This window comes from Apteryx rowi, unplaced genomic scaffold, assembly GCF_003343035.1.
Source record: "Apteryx rowi isolate R43461 unplaced genomic scaffold, aptRow1 scaffold_120, whole genome shotgun sequence".
Taxonomy (NCBI): domain Eukaryota; kingdom Metazoa; phylum Chordata; class Aves; order Apterygiformes; family Apterygidae; genus Apteryx; species Apteryx rowi.
The window spans coordinates 198,234-219,585 of NW_020447420.1; the positions used below are offsets into that span (position 1 = coordinate 198,234).

General features: G+C 42.5%; 1 protein-coding gene across 2 annotated transcripts in view; it reads left to right on the plus strand.

Annotated features, from left to right (window-relative positions):
• CRB2 (crumbs 2, cell polarity complex component) overlaps nt 1–21,352 on the plus strand; it is a 55,006-nt gene that overhangs the window by 10,043 nt on the left and 23,611 nt on the right. For both annotated transcript variants that reach the window (XM_026089930.1, XM_026089939.1), the window contains exons 2-6: nt 11,054–11,755; nt 14,057–14,252; nt 14,792–14,931; nt 15,403–15,585; nt 16,549–16,662. In XM_026089930.1, the coding sequence (XP_025945715.1) occupies nt 11,054–11,755; nt 14,057–14,252; nt 14,792–14,931; nt 15,403–15,585; nt 16,549–16,662 (1,335 nt within the window). The remainder of the gene's footprint in view (nt 1–11,053; nt 11,756–14,056; nt 14,253–14,791; nt 14,932–15,402; nt 15,586–16,548; nt 16,663–21,352) is intronic.

Sequence of the window (21,352 nt, forward strand, 5' to 3'; positions counted from 1 at the left end):
TGAAGATAAAATATGGGGAACATGCACAAAATGCATTCGAAGTGCCTTTTCTCTGCTGGTATCCTTTAGGATTTTCTCACATCAGTGGGTGATAATGTTTCTGTCTTTTTGAGAGCTGGAGAAAGTTTCCAACTTTTCTTTTTATTCCCCAACAGTTGTTTTCTTCCCCTCTGAAGCCTCCCTAAATTTACTTTGCTCTGATCACCATGAATGTGAAAGTTGAACTATGTTTTGCTTTTTGCCTGAATTTTTTCTCTTCCTTGTACCAGCTTCTTTGTCTGGTGCGTTGGCTCCAAGTGCCTTGAATTCCTCTGGCCACAGGGAAGCAGCAGGATTGTCTTTTGTATCTCGTAGCCATAGCTACTGGTTTGAAGTGTGAAGCAATTATGGTGGCTTTGTGTTGTGCAGAAGGAAGGCCCATTGCATATACGGATTGCTCAGTATGTGGCTGTGAAGGGGTTGGCATGCTTCTGGGGATTTGGGCTGTTTTGCCTTTGTACTGATAGCTTTTCACTCTTCGGTAAAGCTCTTTCCTAGAACAATAACTTCCTGAGAACATCTTTTTATTTCAGAGTGCAGGTGGATAACACGTCTTGGTGTAGCTAGCAAGGCTCAAGAAAAGCTGCAATTTCCATAGTCTTTGCACCTGCTCCTATTTTGCAGGAGAAATTCTGCCAGAGTTTAACTGCAGTGAATGATGGTATTTATGTAGCACCTGTAGAATTTTTAAGGCCATAACGAAATGCCATTTCTTGCCATAGTGAGTTATATGACTATTTTTTGTTATTTCTAATTGACTGAGTCTAAATGTCATTGAAGCACAGAGAGACAAAGTTATTTGTGCAGAATTTGCTGAGGAGATTCTGATTCTCCAGATGGCCTGTTGCAAGCTCTAACCGTTGGACAGTCCTGTAGCCTGATTTACGGTAGCTCCAATTGTTTAAGATAAACTCTGGACTGATAATAGTACATAGCCTGCATATGACTCCAGTTTTACTGCTGTCTGTGTAATGGGCAGAATAGCTCTAAGCTTACTTTGTTTGTTGTCTCCTAAAGTAGATTCTGGAGAACAGAACTGAATATCTACTCATTTCTGTTCCCACAACTCCAGCCAGCAATGAGCACTGTAGTCCACATACCTTTGGCTTGGAAAATACTGTGGACGCCTATTGAGGGAGAACACGTGAAGACAGACCTTTTTTCTGGCGGTTTGCTGTCTGCTCTAATGCAAGCTTTTGAGATCAGCTCTGACAATCACACAGTTTAAATCTTACACTCTTTTCAAAGCATGGAAACAAAGAAGTACAATCTTTTCAACTGTTTTACCATTGTCTTTGTTGATTATCAGTATATTTAAATAAGAATTAGAAATTAAAGCTTGTGAATCAGCACGGTTAACTGAATACACAGGAAACCCCCTGTTTCAGCGTTTGATCTGTGGAAATGGCTGAGAGATCAGAGAATGTGTAAGCCATGAAGGTCGGCTTGAAGGAGTGTTTATTAAGGGGAAGTACTGGGCTGTCATAAGAACGGAAGATCAAAGAGTTACTGTGGCAGTATATGCAATACTAACATAAAACATGGATTTATAGCTCATGTGTCTTTCTCCAGGTCCTAAAAGCAAGATAATGGGAGTTACATCTTCAAATGTGTGTCAAAACAATGAACAGATAATGAAAAAAGTCTAGCTGGCTATTTTTTCTGTGTTATGAGAAAGTTTAATTCCCTGAAGTGTTATTTCTGATTAATGCTATTAATGTCTCTGGCCATAATACCGGCACCGCTCTGCCCTGTGGATTGCTGCCCACCATTTGGCACAGTTGTAACAATTCACTGGAAAAGCTGGATGAGAGAGAGACAGGAATCAGCATTCTGCTTCTTTGAGGGGGGTAAATATTATGCTTATTTCACAAGGGGAAACCGAGGCACATCATCTTAGATCTGTCTTAATGGAAGTCCAGTGGTCTAGGCTTTAATAAATCCTTTATAAGTATTTTACTCCAGTAGATTGTGTACATATCTCTATCATGAAAAAGCCTCTGCTATACCCATAGCCTGACTTACCGACCTTGTGGCCTAGAACCTGTTGGTCTCCAGTCGCATGCAAGCAGTGCCTGTAGGTTGGGAGGATGGACCTACAACATGCATCTAAAACTTGAGGTAGGAAAGACCTCAATCTGAACTATGTGCAGAGACTTCAGCTGAGGTTTTATAATTAGTTTCCAAACTGGAGGTTTGCTAAGAGACTGGGTTTGCATCTTTAATCTACCAAAACCCAACAAGATATATAAAGGCAAAGAATAACAAGGCTCATTTAAAAATGACTCTTCTGAAAGATGCTGGAGGCATGGCTGGGATCCCTAGCATATTGCTGGGCCGTTTATTCAGTACTGCCTTAGAGGTATTAGCTACTGATTGCCAAAGCTGCTTTTGGATTATTTTGAGATTTTTTTTTTTGTCATAGTGCCATGTCTTCACAAAACTTGTCAGATCTGACAAGCTGATAGCCTCGGGTGATAACGATAATGTTTAGATTCAGCAGGTGGTATCTCAGTCTGAGTTTTCCATTTCACTGAAGTATCATTTCTCCCTTATTTTCTGTTTGCGCAAGAGTACAAAAGTTTAAATAGTTGTCATGGAAAAACGGAGAGAAAGAATTTCAATTATTCACTGTAATTTTTCCCTCAAATCTTGTTCCTGATATCCCGTATGTTTGCCGAGTGGTCTGTAAGCCTCCAATAAGGAAGTTGTCCAAGTTATGAAAAACTCACTAGGTAGCAGGGTCTGGAGAGTAGATGAATATACTTGATCTTAATGGTGACATCACCTGTACATGATTTGAGGAAATTCAAACAAAAGCTGATGGGAAGTGATTTGGTGGTGTGTAGGGGGGTGGTAGGTGGAAGTGAATTACTTCAGCAGAGCCTCTCCTGATTGCTGGTAGACTTGGTGATCTGCTGCAGACCATGGACTCAGTAGTTTCAATCAAACATCGATGTTTTGGAAAGTTTCCATGCCTACATCCCATTTGCTTATGTTGAATAGAAAACTCCACTGTTAAAAAAGTTCATATCAAAAGATGACCATAACTATGTTATATTGGAGAATGAATATAGGATATAGAATATTCTGGCCAAGTGAAAATCAGTGCCAATTATTAGCATTTCATGAGTTTGTCAGCAGTCTTAGAGAATTTCAGAGCCTTGTTTCCTGATGCTAGTATGACTAGGAGCAGGAGGTTTGCTCAGGATCTGGAGAGAAAGCATTTAGACTCTCTTACTCCATGCTGAACCCCACAAAATTTAGTTTGTATCGAAGATGGCGACATTCTGCCGGGTTTCTTAATCTGTGTCAAGAAGGACATGGGGCTTGTAAGGCCCTAGGATGCCCAAAATGTTTCCTACAAAGGCCTTATATGCTCCCTAGACAAGCATACTGAAGGGACTTTTCTTCAGAAGGATTTGATTTCATTCTGCCATTGCTTTTCATAGCAGACTTGCTCTCCTTCCAAAGTTAGCCAGGGTGGGGGAGAGAGGATAAGGAGTGTTAAAGCCCTGTTCAGGCCTGCCCTATCCTCCTTGTTGTCGTGTGGACCCTGGGAACAGGCCATGGTGTGTGCCCTGTTGTTAATCCTTTACACTGACCAGAATAGGGACGGATCAGCAGAGGTCAGCAGGGATTTACTAATATAAGCACATGCTTTCCTGTTGTCATGGAAACAACTCTTTCCATTCCTTTATTCAGCGTTTCTTCGGTAGTTGTGTTACTCTGATACTTGGGGTGGAGGGGTTCCCTTTCTCCCCTCAGCCTCGGTGTCTTTCTCTAGCAGGAAATCTGCTGGGGTGACCAGCAGGACCACGGCCTGACTGCTAAAAATTGCATCAAGCTGCGATTTTGATCATTCACAGTTTAGGCACTTGAAGGTTCCTCTAGCTCAACTGCTGTTGCAGCGCAGTTGGGGGCTGCTGCTGGGAAGGCTCTTGCTCTCACCTCTTGGTTGTAGCTTGGCTTTTTCCACTTGTTGCAGTGAGCAGGGCAGGTGAAATATAACTGAAGAAACCCTTTTCTCTGCAAGTCTGCAGTGCCTTTCATGAAAGATGATGATCATAGGGAGCAAGATGTAAAATAGTATGGAGGTCAAGGAACTCAACAGGGCTGATCCATGCACAAAAGGTATTTACTGCATGATTTTGGAAATATGAATAAATGCTTGTAAGCATCAAGCAGTCTTTTCTGAAAATATATGATTAAAAACTAGAAGGGAGTAAGTCTTGTGTGGTGCTATTTGTTTAATATAAAGTGCTAAGTGTAGAATTGGGCAAGTTTTCAGAGCCTGGAACTTGTTACTTGTCACACTGATATTGTCAGTGTGAATCCAGAAACAAGCAAACAAAATACCCCCTTTTCTTTGATCCTCTCTCCTTTTGCTAATGTAATATTTGCATTCTGTGCAGAAATCATATCACTCCATGTCATACAGAGTGGAAAATATCTAACTTTTAAATTCTGTAGTACCTCTAATGTAAAGTATTTAAGGCTTTGAATATTTTAATCTCACAAGATACTTGTGAGAATGTATACTTGTAGCTATTTTATAAGTTGGACAAACTGATACACAAAGTTGAAGTGGCTTGCTTTAAGCTCATGTTAAGTTTTTGCCAGGCCTGGAAATAATCTTCTGGCATCCTGACTCCTCATCCCATTCCACTTGCATCTATGGTTGTAAACATTTGTCTGAGAGATTGTACCCAGGAGAGAGTGACAGGATGAAAATGTTCCTTGAGTTGATGAAGATGTTATACTGAGCATCTTCTACGAGTTCAGCTGTATCCCCAGCTTAAGGGCGTCCATCATCTGTCACAGTTTCCCAAGGCTTTGAAAAACCAACCTTGTGAAAAGGAAAAAGTGAAAAATACAAGCCAGTGAGTAATGCCATCTCACAAGCAGTGAAGTAATAAAATGTCCTTAACCCCCTTGTCCCCTCTACTGTCTTAGCAGCTCCCTGTGGCAGCCTCTAGTAAAACCTTCTCCTGCCAGTAGTGCTAACAGACTATCAGGGTGGAGAGGGGAACCTGTGAAAGTTATTTCAATGCAATTCATGTTGTGGGGGAAATTACTGTTTGCTTAAATGGAACTTAAGCTGTTTGCTTATTTTCAGACCATTGAGATTTCAGGACATATGTGAGATAGTGGAGAATAAACAAGGTTAAGGGGTTTTGGTTGTTTTTTAAAGGAAAAGACAGAAATCTTGCTACAGTTCTTTGAGAACCTCCTCCTCCCGCACTGTCTTTATCAGTTCCCACAACTCTTCACCAGTGCAGTGCAACCACATCTCGTCCTGGCTTACCAAAGCAAGATATTACTCTGCACCGTCTGGGAGAGAGACAGGGAACTACTACCAGTGGGATCTCAGATTGCCCAACATCTCATTCGTTTCTGATTTCTTTTTGTATGGGTAGAAAACTGGCTGCTGCAACTGCCCTTTGATAAGATCATTTAATAAAAGCAGAAATCTCCTGTGTGTTCTCTAGTTGGCTTGGAATTTACTGTAAGTAGTATAACTTAATATGTGGGGCTTGTGTCTGAGATCTAGGAAGAGATGTAGCATTTTCTGTTCAGCACGTACGTATTCAAAACAGTCAAGTAACCTATCAGATACACTGCATTTCATCATAACTTTTGAAAGGATGAAGGTGAAAAAAATTATATATCTTCATTTTTTTCTTTCTTTTTCCTGGATAGTAAGTGTCTGAATGTTAAATATTAGAAACTGATGTCCTGTCTGGCCTGGAAAATGATGTAGGAACTGTTCAACTAATGAAATCACAATATCCCAGCAACAAAAGATTTGCCTTTAAGAAACAAAAGTGAAGAGATTTTTAACTACAACTTTTAATTTCAATGACAAACAAAGACTTTGTGGAAGAAAGGCTGTGTCAAAGACTACATCATCCTCTTCCCTACCTCACTATAATCCAGTGCAAGAGTCTGAGATGCATGCATAAAACCCCCAAAGATTCTCGAATAAATTCTGCTGTAACATTCTTAATGTTTGAGTAAAAGATATCTATTAAAGCTTATTATTAAAACAGAGCCTGGCAGTGGAGCTTGTCATAGCTCTTTGTTTGCCTTAAAGTGATGCAAAAGGTCATAAACCCCATCTTTTAGGGAAATCCTTTGTCAGCTACCTTTAAAGTGTAAAACCAGACCTGCCCTGACAGAGCTCAATGAATGCTTTATATCTGACTCTATTAGCCTTTGAAGTTCCCCCTAATCCACCCCTAAATGCCTGGAACGTATTCTTCAAAGAAGCTGTAGTCCTCTCCAGTTTCATTTCAGAGTAGGGTTGCAGGCCTGTATGACTGCAGTATATTTTTTACATTTTTTTCACTTACTGAACATCACAGGTTAGCATTCCTCTTGTGAAACACAGAGGAAAAATCCAGGATGTTGTTGTTAATCCAGCAACAACTACTTTTGTGAAAAACGATAAACTCCTGTCATTCAGTGACTTTTTTGACCTAATCTTTGCCATTCTCATAAAACAGTGTAGTTTGAATGACATGTTTTCATAGTTGATATATTGCGCAGCACTAAAAGCTAATTTATTCATTATAGTTGTTAGCATTTGGTGCATATTCACATGCTATTCATGTTCATATGATAATTTGTACCAAAATTGAGAGGAATTACTGTAAGACCTAGGACTGATTGATGARAATATCAAAAGCAGAGCTAAAGAGGTCATACACGGTCTTTCTCAAACTAAGTGGTAGCCTAAGTCTTTAATACCCATTTCTTGCCCTGAATTCTTGCAGACTGTGCTTAACTTTCTGGTGATGTCCCAAGTGCTATACTCAGTTCTGTGCTGTTGAAATCCCCCTTTTTGACATCAATTTATAATGAATTCTGTGGTGTGTTAGTGTCTTGTCTATGGCGAATTGTATAGCCAAAAGGTTAGCGATGCCACTGAATGAATATTGGGATTATACTTTATTTATACAGGGGCATGTTTTGTCCTTGGAAACTATTCCAGTATTAGTATGGGCATGTTGCATACAGGGGAGATAATCTTGGAGTCAGTGTTAATGTGCTTGTAACCTCTACTGAGCAGGGCAAACACACAGATGATCTTCTGCTGGCTGCTCCATACATGCCTTATGAGCAATGCTGTGCTACTTCAGGTTCTTTGCTCGCGTTGCCTGGGCATCCCCGTTAGAGGCCAGCTGCTTAGCTCTACTGGCCTTTCAAGGCTTCGAGAGAGACAGAAATAGAATAGTGGTTTCTTTGTTTTGAGAAATTTGCTCTCTTTAGTAATCASCTGTCTCCTTGACCAGCATCACTGTGTTAAGGGACAAGGTTGTAGACGCAYACAGGTAAGGCTTATCTTGCGATGCAGGAAGGCTCCAGGGTTGTGCTTGAACCATCTCCAATGGCACAAAGTTGTGACAGAGACTGAAGTGGAGTGGAAAGGAGCCGTTATTAATCATCTATTTGATTTTAAATTCCAAGATGTACTAGAGATCTTTTAATGGCCACCGCCTTGTTTACCAAGAGCTGAGACTAGTTAGGAAGACCAAGGAGTGAAGAGGGTTGTTACTTTTAACTTGGCTCAGCCTTCAGTGCACCCAGCTGTCTTTTCTGCCTGAGGCCATGAACGTTTTAGCATTCGCAGTTAGAAGATAAATCCAGTAAGCAGGAACAAATGTTTTTTGCTAAGCCCATGATAGATGGAATCAGAATGGTTGGTTAGCAGTGGACTATTAGCTAAAACTAGTTCTATAACAATTCAGGGACTTAACTTTTCCCTATATAACCCTATACGTAACTAGGTATTCAACACAAATTATGACTTAACTGTGAATGTAACTAATTAACAAATGGTGCCGTTGTTCATAACCATAGTGAACTTAGAGGAGAATGGAATTCTCCTTATTACTTCACTGCCTTCCTAAGCTAAGCCAAGATGTTTTTTTGACCTTCTAATGAAGTTTTATGTTTTCTTGTCTTGTTGTCTGTCTTTAGTTGGACCCTATTCTGTGTCTACAAGTTTGTGTGCAGCTGTGGGGCCGTATATTTGTCACTGAATGTTTTTGTTATTGGCAAGCATTAATGAATAATAGAGATTACTGTGCATTCTAGTCATATGATGAACTAAAATTGGGAAAAGGTACTAAAAGGTATATCTGTTGTGAAAGAATTTGGAAAAAACAGGAAACAGCAAAATTTGGTATTTATCTCTATTTGTAAGTAGCGTTTAGATTGTCTGCTTATAATGGGAACAGAAAACTATGCACGTTGCCTTTGAAATGACTATAACCTGTCTACACTAGCAATGCTCGGTGACTGTGTTGAAATGCGAGTTTCTTTGCGGATGGAGTTTGCTGCAAGTCGGAGCAATCATTTGAAGATGCAGTGGACTTGGTCTCTCTTTTATCCCAGACTGTGCTCCTGGTCTCTGGAAAGTGCAGGCTGGGACTGGTTACTCATTAAGTATACAAAGGCTCATATCTCCTGCCTAGTAAAGCTCTTTTGCAGAATAGTTTCCTGGGCTCCCCACGCTAATTGCTAAAGAGATTCCAGGCAGATTCCGTCATCCTTGTTTTCTGCCTGACTGGGAATCTGAGAATAAAAGGGCTGATGGCAGAATAATGAGATTGCTGGACAGTGCAGTGCACAGCAGCTCTCCCCAGCATCGCATGAGAGAGGGAGGGCGGCTGGGCAATGGAGATGATGCTGGAAAGAGAAAGGTCTCTCTAAATTCCTGAACACCCTCCATCCCCCATCAACACTGCCTCTTAAAAGAAGACTTAGAAACACGGCAGTCTTTTGGTGGGAGGAATTAGGGGGAGGTCAGGGGCAGGGGCAGGCTTTTGTAAACCAGAGTCTCCTATAAATCCCTTTCAGGCCCTCAAGCCGGATGCCTCCACCTTCGTATACAAAGGCTGAGGAGCCAATGGGCAGTGAGTTGATAGAAAACCACTGACACAGATTAGCTAGTGGGTGTGTAGAAGATGCACCAGAGCAAGGCAAACATGACCAAAAATGGGCTGGGATAATGATGGCATGAATGAGGGAATGTGGAAGGTCAGCTGAGAAGCGATGCTGTGGCGTGTGTTCCTGGCAAATCCCTAGCAAGGAGCATGGCACATTAAAACAACTTTCCTCTACTAGCAGCAATGCAGTGCAGGCCAGGGGTAGTGAGCTGTGTGTAGTGTCAGAGCTCTGCAGGCCTCTGGCCATGTGAGTAACTGGCTGCTCTCCACCTGGAGTGTGGAGTTTCCCCGAGACTGACGCCTTTCGCTAGCTGGCCCACAGTTATATAAAGAAGACAGCGAATGGGGCAAAGGGCTGATCACACAGTGGCATCTAAAGGAGAGGTTAAATGCTAGTGAATCCTAGATATGCAGTGCTAGGCAAAGTCAGGATCACCTCATCAGGAGCAGTAGCTATTTCTCAGATACTATTTGCTATTTCTTGAGCTTTACCTCTGCTTTGTGGCTGTTTTTTTTYCCCGCAGATGTTTCCAAAACATCTGCTATATAATTGTTTGCAGTTATCTACAAGTTTAGTTGTTTCCTAGCACTTACGCGTGAATCAGTCTGCAGTATCTGTACCCCGCGGCTTCTCTCCTATGTATCCCGGAATGGGAAACAGCAGAGCGAAAAACTCTGATATCAGAAAATTGCAGTGGGATGGAAAGCTAATGTCCGCTGCCTTTGTGAGGGGAGTTTGCATTGCCTTTTTACTATTTACTATTTTTATTTTGCTTCTTTTGAAAGTGTGTAATTTTGTCACTGAATCCAGGGTGTATATCCTTCTAATATCAAGGCAAATATCTCCTGTTCCCTAGGTTGTCCTCCCCTTTGATGAGTCAGATTGTTTCACAAAGTAAATTTGATGGAAAAGAATTGAGGATTCCCCTTATTCTTCCATCCTTCATGATTGACAGATGTCTGAACTGAACACTTTTTTGTTCTCCTAGATCATGTATCTTGTGTAATCTCATTTATGTGAATTAAATTCACAGTCCCATCATGGCATGTCCCATCACATTTCTGGAGGGTGGAATTCCTCGACTAGGGAAAAGCCTTTTAAACGCTGCTGTTAATGGTATTGTGACTAGGTGTGAATAAACTGATCATGTACAAATGCTCCCAGATGCAGGGGAATCTGGACTTGACATTAGTTGCTGGTGTGTGGATATTAGATTGATGTTCTGGCTCTGCAAAGACTAAGAGTTTGGATCTGAAATGCCATCAGCACAGTGAATCTCTTCAGACTCTGCTCTTCCTTGCTTAAACTCTACTGCTGTGTAAATCTGCATATCTGTCCTGCAGGCAGAGGGTGTGTGGCCAGTGATTATTGAACCTTGGGCTGCCCCATGGAATCAGAGATCATGTGTGAAATATCCCAGCTTGGAGTTTGGGTTGGACTGTTTATGGCAGCATCTTTAGAACAGTAGTGGACTAGCTCAGAAAAAATGTAAATTCTAGAAGGAGCAGCTGGGATGTTAAAAGCCACAGCCAATGCCTTAAAATAGAACCAGAAACTGGCTGGCTGGCTTTGTGGATTTCAAAGCACGAGTGTTGTGCCCTACCAGCAAGGGAGTCAGTGGATTTTACACAAACTTCATCCGTCTTGTGAATGAATTTAAGGTGACCCATTTCACTGCTCTCAGAGTGATGCAGGCATGAATAAGCAGAAGTAAAATCTGTGGTTGAGAGGAAAGATCACAAGTCCTGGACAGGCATGGATGGGAAGGGAGGCAAACTGTTCAGTTCTGAAATGCAAGCGCCCCCTAAAAACTGGGCATCTAGTCACCTGTCTTAGCAAGAAATTCCTGACTGCCATCGTAAGAAGGCCTGTCATATTGTCTTCTCTCTGATAAATGTTTGATTCTCTGGTATCCTTCTTAGTTAATGGCTAGAGCAGCCACTTTCGGTGTGGAATTTAGGTGGGTGGTCTCGGAAATATACCTAGTGATTGGTGGAGGAGCTCACTTCTTCAGGGCTACTAACTCAGACTAACAAAAAGTCTCTTTTCTCAACAGGCACTTCATGCTCTGAAAATGATGGCAGCTGTTCATCGTCCCCATGTGAGAATGGTGGGAGCTGCACGGATTTGGAAGTGGGTTACCAGTGCACCTGCCCCATGCAGCCAGTAGCATACAGGGGCATAAACTGTGAACTCCTCTATGATGCATGCGTTAGCCATGAGTGCCCTGCCCATAGGATTTGCCGCGGGACGCCGGGGCTCCTGGAATATGAATGCATCTGTAGGCCTGGCTTCACAGGTATTGATTGTAACATTAATATTAACGAGTGTGAGGGCAACCCTTGTAAAGATCCTCATTTTGAATGTGTAGACAGTGTAAATGGATACACCTGTAAATGTCAAACAGGACTGAACGGAGAAGGATGCCGAACAGAAAGCTCTGTATGCTCTAGCCACCCCTGCCTAAATAACGGGACCTGTGTCGAGGGTCCTGGGGACTATACCTGCATCTGCCAACCTGGCTTCACCGGGGCCCACTGCAAAGACAACATTGATGAGTGCGCTTCCAGCCCCTGCCAGAACGGAGCCATCTGCCGCGACAGGGTGAATGAGTATAGCTGTTTCTGCGTGCCCGGGTTCCAAGGATACAACTGCGAAATAGACATCAACGAGTGTGCGTCCCGGCCCTGTAAAAACAACGGCTCCTGCCTGAATGAGATGGATCACTATTTGTGCAAGTGTGTCCCCGGCTACACAGGTACCTTTCACGCTCGTGTACTAGCCGGGTGGTTGGGTTACGTCTCGTTGTTCATGCAGTTCCACAATGCGCCTGCTGGTGACACGTCTAGTGAAAGTGTTAGTAGCTGCCCTGAGGAGCTGTTGCGTTACAGCCATGAGACTAAATCTCTGTTGCATAACTCAGATTTCTGGAGTGTTCAGTACTGTGTGAATAACGGTATAGGGCTTGCTGTTGTGGCTTCCAGGCAATAGTTGAGCTTTGATTCCCATGGATGATGCAGCTGTTGAGAGATTCAGATCCACGAGTGAAAGTGGGAACTGTCTGAGACTTGGAGTACTGGATATAATGTAGATGTGATGGGCTCTCAGGCTGAAATTAAGGGAGATGTACAAGAAAAGAGATTTATCATCAGGAAGAGTGAGCTTGGTGTTTACAGGTATGACAAATCTCTATCTGGCTTGTAGTCCTTTATCCTGTCCTGCAGGATTTCTCTGAGAAAGTAGTCTTTTTGGAATACAGTAGATTTCAGTTGGAGGTTTCTTTTCCAACTCTTTCAGGTCCAGAGAATATTTTTTTGCATGTGATGTAAGTATCTGGGTTTTGTGCATGTGGGCTAATGGTGACTCAGAGTTATCTGCGAGGGAGGCAGCAGGAGGTTCTCCCTTCCGCTTATCAGAGCGGAATGCAGTTGTGCTGTGCTCGTGTCTGCCTGGTACCACTTAGCACATGAACTTTCTCAGCCTTCCTCCTTGTCACAGACTGAAGTGTTTCAAGAGTTAGGTTGCTGTGAAGGAATGCTGCAGATTACCAGTGGAATGAAGGGAAGTTACAACATCAGGAATGCAGTCACTGATGCTGAATCACTCACTCTGATTAAAAAAAAAAAAAAAAGAAAAAAAAAAGAGATGAGGGAAGAAAACCACAGACCTTAAAATAACTACTGATTCTGAATATCAAACATAATACTGTCTATACAAATCAGTTTGGGGTTTTTTTTCCTCTTTCTGCTGAATCCTCAGTTCAGAATTGTGGAATTCCCCTGCCAAAGAGGGGATAAAATGGCCTAGGGAGCTGGAGGAGCTTGCCATGCTCCAAGTTATTTTGATGTCAAATATAAGGCTTTGCTTTGTGATCTAGTGCTTCATCCTGATCTGAGAGGTTCTAGCACCATCAGTTAGCAAGGGTGGGTTGTTTCCTGGTGCTTGCAGCTGGAATTTGGGTGAAGGAAGTTTTGTGTGGGTATTGACAAGTTTGAACCAGCAGATTAGGGGGCCCACATTCCTTCAGGATTAGGATGGCCATGTCCACTACATGGTGAGCCTTTGCCAAGAAGGGGGGATTAGATGGATTGGCAGGTGCCACTGTAGTGACTAAGGTTTGGAGGTGATGTCAGGCCATGGGTGACTCAAAGAGGTGGAATATAGTAGGATATTTGCATAGGAGTTCTTATTCTGTCAGTGAAAGTTACGACTTTGGACCAAAAATGCATGACTTTCTGTTACTCTTGGCTAGTAATATTGGAGCTAATGTCTAACTTTTAGTAGCATTTCATAATATAATAACTTACTAATATGTAGTATCACAGTAATTAGCATTTTGCACTGCTTTAATGCTTTTTTCCTAGGGATCTCAAAGCCAAGTTACAAATACCATTTAAAGAAATGGAACAATATTTTGAAGAAACAGGTAGAGATTGCTTCCCATACCCAAAATGCAACTGCTTCTGATGTAGAACCCTGGATCTGATTAGTAACAGCACAAGACAAATGAAGAATACTATATTTAACTAAAACTGTAAGAGCTGTATCATAGGTAAAAGTAAATAACACTGTGATTAGCAGTTTGATTCTTCTCTTCCCATCCCTATCCCCCCTGCACTCAAAGAATCCGAAACCAAAACTGTTGTCATCAGATTTTTAAGGAATGCATGTGAGTAGGGTCAAAATTTTATGGCGCATTCAGAAAATAGATGTCATTTGTGAAGTGCTGATATGTTAGCTACTTCAACAAACCTGAATGAAAGAAACCAAAGCTTCATAAATAATGTAAATTATTTAGTTTTGTTATAAAACTAAAATTCAAAAATCTACCTAAAATAATTTTGTTTGCAAATAAAAATTAAAGGTCCCTAATTTATAAGCATTGCATACTACCTGTTCATGAATTTCCAGTGCCCTTATGGCAATATTTATAAACGATGGCTATGCTAGCCAGTTAAGCTGATAACATGGCTTTTGTGATTCCGGCTCAGAATTCCAGCCAGCACATTTATACTTTGCTGGATTCCTAACACAGATATTTCTTTCTTTTGTAACCAAGGCGTAAACTGTGATGCTGAAATAGATGAATGTGATTCAGAGCCTTGCCAGAATGGGGCCTTGTGCAGTGATCATGTTGGGTTCTACACCTGCGCCTGTGCACCGGGTTACCAAGGAATCCAGTGTGAGGTGGACATCGATGAATGTGTGAGCCAACCCTGCGAGCACAAYGGAACATGTCACGACCTCATTAACAGGTGAGAGATCAGTGGTGTTTTGCCAGTTGGATACCAGGAATGATCTAAAGTTGTGCTTAGTGTAACCTGTCAAAATTAGGGTAAAAATCCGTGGGGTGAATTGGATTTAGTGTTCTCTATATCCCTGTGGTCCCAGTGGCAATAATTCAGAGAATGATTAATGGCAATATGCCCCTCCCACTAGCAGAACTCCTAGGATGCTCAAAGGAAAAGATTCCTTTTATTGCTTCCAGCTGACATGTAAGGTACAAAGGGGAGCTAATTGAAGAGCATGGTCAGCAAAAGCAACTGCCCGTCTAGGCTGAGAACATACCTGTCTGTCTGAATCTACCTTTTAACAGGTAAGGTGTGAGCTCAGAGACTCTGCTGGGATTGATCTGCCCTGTCACTAGTGTGCCCTGTTTGAGCAGATGGAACTGTCTTTTCCCTCTGCCCCACAAGTGGGTGTGAGGACTGACAGCTTAGCTCTGTTTGCCCTTTCCTCATAAGGGGCTGGACAATCAAATTAAGAGCTTCTTCATTGCTCTCTTGCCCYTCAGCTACCATTGTGACTGCAGTGACACGGGCTTCGAAGGGGACCACTGTGAGTTGGATATTCTGGAGTGTGCCTCTGAACCCTGTCTGAACAGTGCCACATGTGTGGAGGGAGTCAAGAACTACAGCTGTGCCTGCTGGCCAGGTAGGTTAGAAATCTGGTTTGCTATGTTGTCATCTAAGCACCCTGTGGTGGAAAGCGCATGCTAAATCGCTCTCTTGAAGAATGAAGAGTCAATGATCATGCTGCATGGTCCAGTGTTATTTTCATTATTCCACACAGTGAGGCTGCCACTGCTCCCCTTTAGAGGCCATCCCAGGAGCCAACTGACCTTGTTGCTGGGAAATGTATCCTGATTCTCAACCGTAAAATTTCCCTTCTCCTCTCTTCTGCCTTTTTCCATCATGCTCTTTTCGATCATGTGCTAATGCTTTCCTGGAARTTGGTTGTCTGGCTCCTGCCTTTGACATACTGAAGTAAATAGGACCCTAGGACTCCCTACTAGCTAAGCACAATGTTTTTGGCTCTTCTTTTCACCTTTAAGGCAGCCACAATATTTAGGTGACTAGTGTCAGTGAAGGTGCGTATGATGTTTACACTGGTATTTCCTGGCAGGTTACATGGGGCAGCGGTGTGAGGAGGATGTGGATGAGTGCGCTGCAGATCCCTGTCACAACGGAGGTGTATGCTTTGAGCGATCCAACCAAGCCTATTATGGAACACAGCCCGACTTCCCCAGTGATTTCAGCTATAGCCAAGCAGCTGGTTTCCTCTGCTGGTGCCAGCCAGGCTTTGCAGGTGAGTTGTGCATTAAGTGTTCCACCTCGTCTGCACCTGATGGAGATTGCATAGTTTGAGGAGGTCGGGATGGAGCAGTGTTATCTGTGCAGCAAAAGCCACTTAATGACTGGTATTGCGAGGGGGCGGCAGCCTGATGCGTCAGGAGCATGTTTCTGTTCATGTACTGTGTTTGTGTGTTGCAGACAGCTGTCTGAATGTCATCCTCCGTCCAGCAAGCCTCTCTTAACACCCCCCTTCCCTAGCAGAGGCAATAGCCTGTGCCCTTTCCAAGTACTCTGAATACCCTCTGGCTATGAAAATGCCAGGGTGGATTCTCTTTGTCAGTCTGTCATGCATGTGGCAGAATTCATTCCTACAAGATAACTGTGAAACACTCCTCGTCAGAGGCAGCTGATCCCCTGGAGTCCCAGATAACTGTCCTAGGTGTTCCCTTGATGAGAATACTGTCATGACAGCAGCTGTATAATCAGAGTAGGTAGGAGAAGAGGGGGTTCTTGGTATCTTGCTCTCGGAGTTAGAAACTCTGTGGATGTTCCACTGAAATATTGCCTTTCCTCTAGTTTATCAAATATTTATAAAAGCATGGATTTAACAGCTGGGAGAGCCTCCCTGGATGGAGGAGTTAAACAATAATACTTTGTTCCTTTTTGAGAGAGATGAGAGTTTGGTCCACTGTTGCACAGCTAGAATGGTTCAGAGGTTCTGATCCTGCCACTACTCCCTTTCATGACACTGGCAAATCATTTGGCCTTTACTTATTTCATTTCGTCTTATTTTTTTCAGTGATAGTATCTATTTGCCAGAGAGTCTGGAGAGACAAGTGATAGTTCAAGGAATCCTTTTGCATGCTTAAATGACAGATAAGAACAAAAAATTACGAATGCAATTGTCATTCAGATTGTCTCCTCCACTGATGCATGTATGCCCTCAAGATGGCTATTTGTATTTTCACTTTAAAAGGGGACACCTGCTCTACTAACATTGATGAGTGTGAATCCCAGCCATGCCAAAGTGGAGGGCGCTGTGTGGACCTTGTTAATGGCTTCCTTTGTCATTGCCCACCAGGATATTCAGGTAACGTTGGTGAACGAGGGTGGTGGGGATCAGGGCAGTCTGGTTAACTGATGCTGACTGAGTGCCTGTGTTATTGCTCGGCTGCATGACTGGATTCCAGCACTGGCTGGCACAGGAGCTGAACAGAAGCGAGATGAACTGTGTGGAGCTCAGAAGTGCTGCAGAGGGAGTTCTTCAGTTCAGGACTCAAGTGCCATGGGAAAGCTGTGTGGTTTTGCTGAAATACGCGATAGGCTCTGAAGTAGGTTTTAACACATACGATCAGCTAAGTAGAAGAGCCTAAGACCAGAATAGCTAGAGGACCTGTATCCTGGAGTGAAAGTTCACTGGGAGAACTATGTATATTATACACATGAAGATGAACAAAACCAGCCTTCAAATAAAAGTATATAAATGCAGAAAAAGGGGTGCTTAAGTGTCTGGCTGTCACCAGCTACTGACTATAGCAGATTGGATTACCAGCACATAAAACATCTGTAAAACATCTCTATTCCCTAACACCCCTGGATGATAASAGCCAGCAATTTTTGGCTGAAGGCAGTAATCTGCTATGGTAAGAGGTCAAAAGGTCTCTGTGATGTGAGCAAATGAAGCCTTCTCTGTTTACAAGGGACTGGGGAGTCTGGATTCTTCCAGAATGCCCTGCCTGACCCTAACAGGTTTCGGTTTCCTAGCTGTGAAACACTGAAATAGTGAGTCTTGCCCATCAGCTCCATTGGGAAGGTACGTGGCTGTTTGCATGGAAGGTGGAGATGGCTGTTGCCTCTTGAATGTTCTGCAGTGTAAGTGTTGCCCCTGCGTCGGAAGGTAAGGTGAACACAAGACTGTATCACACCTTCCGGGTGCCTATAGTACCATAGAAACTATGTATTCCTATAGGTAGGTCCTAAATAGCAGAGCAAACTGGTTTTTTTTCCCCTTGTCTATGGGAATTTTTTTTTTTATTATATATTTCTAATGTTTGTTCACAAACATATAATGATTTCTTTTTCATTATTACCATGTTCACTAGCTCAGCATGAAAACTGAGAGGAATGACTTCTAACAAATAGCCTTTGTACCATGGTGTGCCTTCTCTCTGACTGGCAGAGGTTATTTTGGTACTGGCTTGTGAGAGCCCTTCTCCTTCAGAGCTGTGGTCACTGGGGCAGATTTTCCTTTGTTTCCATGCTTGACTGATGCCAAACCTCATCTCAGTTTAAAGTTTGTACTCTGTCTTCTACATCTCTTAATTGCACACATACTCTCTCTTTTGAGCAATTTGATACCAAAAAGTAGTTTATAAGAAAGGTGGTCCCAGCACAATCTTGTGCTTGTGTAGTTTTGAGGCAGATGTAGCCTTTCCGCAGTGTTGCTAGGCTGCCATCTCGTGGGAAAAGGAAAAACTTGAAGCCAAAAGAAAACCTTGTCCTCTAACTTCTTGGAACAGTAGGTAGCGGCCTTCCTTAGACTGTCTTAGGGGTTGATTGAATAGGAAAGTTTTCTGTTTACCTTCTGTGCWCATATTGATTGAGCTATGCTGGAGTAAGTCTGTGCAGCCCTTTCCTGTGAAGACCCRGTCCAGAGGTACTTTCACTCCCCGAATCTCGGACCAGCTCCTGGTTAACACATTCCAATACCAGGGTGAGTTCCTTGTGGGGTTTGTGGTGTATCTTGTTTGCCTACTACCTAATGTAGGTTAGGTCAAGAAAAACTTGCTTTTGTAGGTGAGGCTTTTGAACATAGGCTTTTATCTAAGCTCTAAATTGYCCCTTCTTGGGTAGTTAGAGTGCTATACTTCTGAGATGAGATATTGTCCAAATGAGATGGTTTGAAGCTTATCCTACCTGTCAAAATTCCCACTCACCCATGCRCCCATTTTGCTTTTCCTCCTTCGGTGCCCCAGCACCCCTCACAGAGTTTAGAATTTCATTTTGCTTTACCAAACTGCAGGTCTGTTTAATCCTTTCTAAGTCTTAGTTTGCTCATGGGCAGAAAAGCTGACAGAAGCACAGGATGGTGGGCAAAGGAGAGCTAGAGTTCATTCTCCTGCATCAGTTTTGGGTTCATTAGTACTTGAAGGGGATTAGAGGCAGGTTGCTCTTCTGGATATTGCTTTTGGTAAAGGACTTTGTCTCAGCCGAGGTAGTTCTGACACATGAACACGGTGAAAGGCTGGGAGCAGTCTCTGTGCGATCAGCGAGGGCATGTGGAGGAGTGAAGCTGACAGGGAAATAATAGCAATTAATCTCCCCTCCTTTGTCAATTAATCCCAGTATAGTCATGCTGGGTAAACAGCTTATTACTTCATATTAGGATCACAGAACAAGTTTGTGAAGCTTCCCATGATGTTTCTGTTCAAAACACATTTCTGTGGCAACTTAGATCTGCTATGAACTTAGGCTTAAGCTGCCTCCGCTGATTAAAGTGAACTTGCTACTCTGAGGAATGCTTTCTTGGGGCGGCAGGAGGCTCTTTCTGTATTTCTTTCCTTCAGTCTGAGGAATTTGGGGAGTGTAGGGATAACAGTGTGAGTCAGGAGAAAATCTTTCTTTGCAAATTAACTACCTCAGTGCTGTCTCAGTGTTGCAGGGAGATGAGACAACTCTTTCCCTGAAATGTAGTTGTCACAAAATAACGTGGTGCCTCATTCCTGAGAGAACCACATAACAGGCCCTGGAAAAGCAGTGCCATGCGTCAGCCTGTGCCTAAGTAGAGGATGTGCCCTGTGAGGGTGTAAGAAGGGTGAATCGGAACATTGTGCGGCTGCTAAATGAAAAGAGGAGAATGAATCTTGGGTGGTCTTGGAAATGATGACTACTGTGGTAAAGAGAAAAAGCATATTCAGAAAAGCCAGTCTTTTAGGAAAAAAAACAAATGAATTATTTATTCATAGGAATGGTTTTGATCCATCACGTATGTACTAGGCAATGAGTTAGGCCAGGAAGTAAAGACTTGTACCTGCAGTTGGACTGGGAAGTGACTTTTAACCTGGAAGAATGTAATCACTAATGTGGAATATGGCTAGTTCTTTCTTTAAAAACCTCTAAATGGCCTGAGAATTCCCACTCATGTTTCCACTCCTGCTAAAGTTGTCTCTAGAAAGGCCGTGTCCCCTAACACAGTACTGTGGCATTGGCCAGCCTGAATGAGAGGGGAAGAGCTCTATCTTTCTAATCACAAACRTCCCTTGGCAGCAGCACCTTCTGGCCCTGGTAAAACTTGGAGCTTTTTTACAGACTGCTTGGGAATTCTTCTGCTTTCACGAGAAATCGGAAGGTGATGTGTTGATAAAGTTGGGAAGGAGTGTGATTGTGCGTTTCTTTCAGTAGTAATCGGTGTGTTTATCAACCATTTTATTTTGTTCAGCTGTAATGTCTTTGTCAGTTGTCTTGAAAGAAGCAGGATACCTTTTGTGTTGTTTGGTTGCTCTGCAAGAGTGCTGGCCACACTCAGATAGGCTTGAATTTCTTGGTCATAGGTTAAACGTAAAATCCCATGAAATTAAGTGGGAGATACTTCTTCTGAACGTCTTTGGATAGATTTAAATTTTTTTGTGCAGATGTTTCCCGATGTCAGATTTGTTTTAGAGGTGGAGCCACAGAAAAGGCAGCTAAAAGGTTAAGATAGTAAAGAGATTAGAGGACTGTTAGCCCTTGAACAGAATCTCTTTTAGTAAATATAGCTGAAGGGGGAGCTAGGCAGTACTTCATGAGACCCCCACTCCCCTCTGTTCTTTCAGGGAGGTGAATTACTTCTGTGTATGTACTGTTGGTAGACAAGATTTGGTTCTCAGATATTCAGTAAAAATGTCTAAGCCATTTTTAGAAGAGTTTAAGAGGTTTTGTCTTAAGACAGACATATGAGAGCTCCCTTCATAGCTCTGTAGTTAATCAGACCTTTTAAACTTGCTGCCATCTGCAGAATGCTGCAAGAATGTAGGCTTCAGTCTAGACCTTCAGGTGAGTTTTGATCAAAAGTGGCCCCTGAGATTCTGATGCTTGTGATTGCGCTTGAGTCTGTTTTGAACTAGCTCTTTGCATCAATTTTCTGACTAGTGGACAACCTGAGATATGCCCGCTCCCCATGGTTAAAGGTTTTTGAGAGGATTATTAAAGTTGGAGCAACTCTGATAAATTAAATTTGACTTCTTTACTAATGAAAATGGGTGAAGTCCAGCTTAATGTCCTCTTTAGAATCAGCCAGGCAAATACATAGAGTAGTATCCCAGAGCAACAGAAGTATTCTCCTATGCACAGGTATGGCAAGATTGCCGCCTTCTAAAGGCACCTTACCAAGAGAGGTGACTTCAAGATGGCAGATATTAGACTAGATTCAGTGTGTTGATTTCACCTAAAAGGCTTATCAGCAATGTTTATTATTTTCCATTATAATGGACTTGCTTGCCAATTAGCAGTTAGCCCTGTCCTTGCAGTACGTGACCTGTTTGTACACTAAAGACAGACCAGAAATTTCTGTTCCTTTCTTTAAGGGAAAGCTAGCTTTTGAGACAAAAACGGGTGTSTCTGGAGCCTGGAAAGAAATTTCTAAATTTCTGGGATTCATTTACCAACACGGTGAGGAAGTTGCTGATCTCTATCTAAGGAACATGTATGAAATTTGGATACTTCTATCCAAAGTTCACTCTCCATTTTCTGACATTTTTCTGCTAAGGACTCTCTGAGATATTTAGTATTCTTTATCTCGTGCT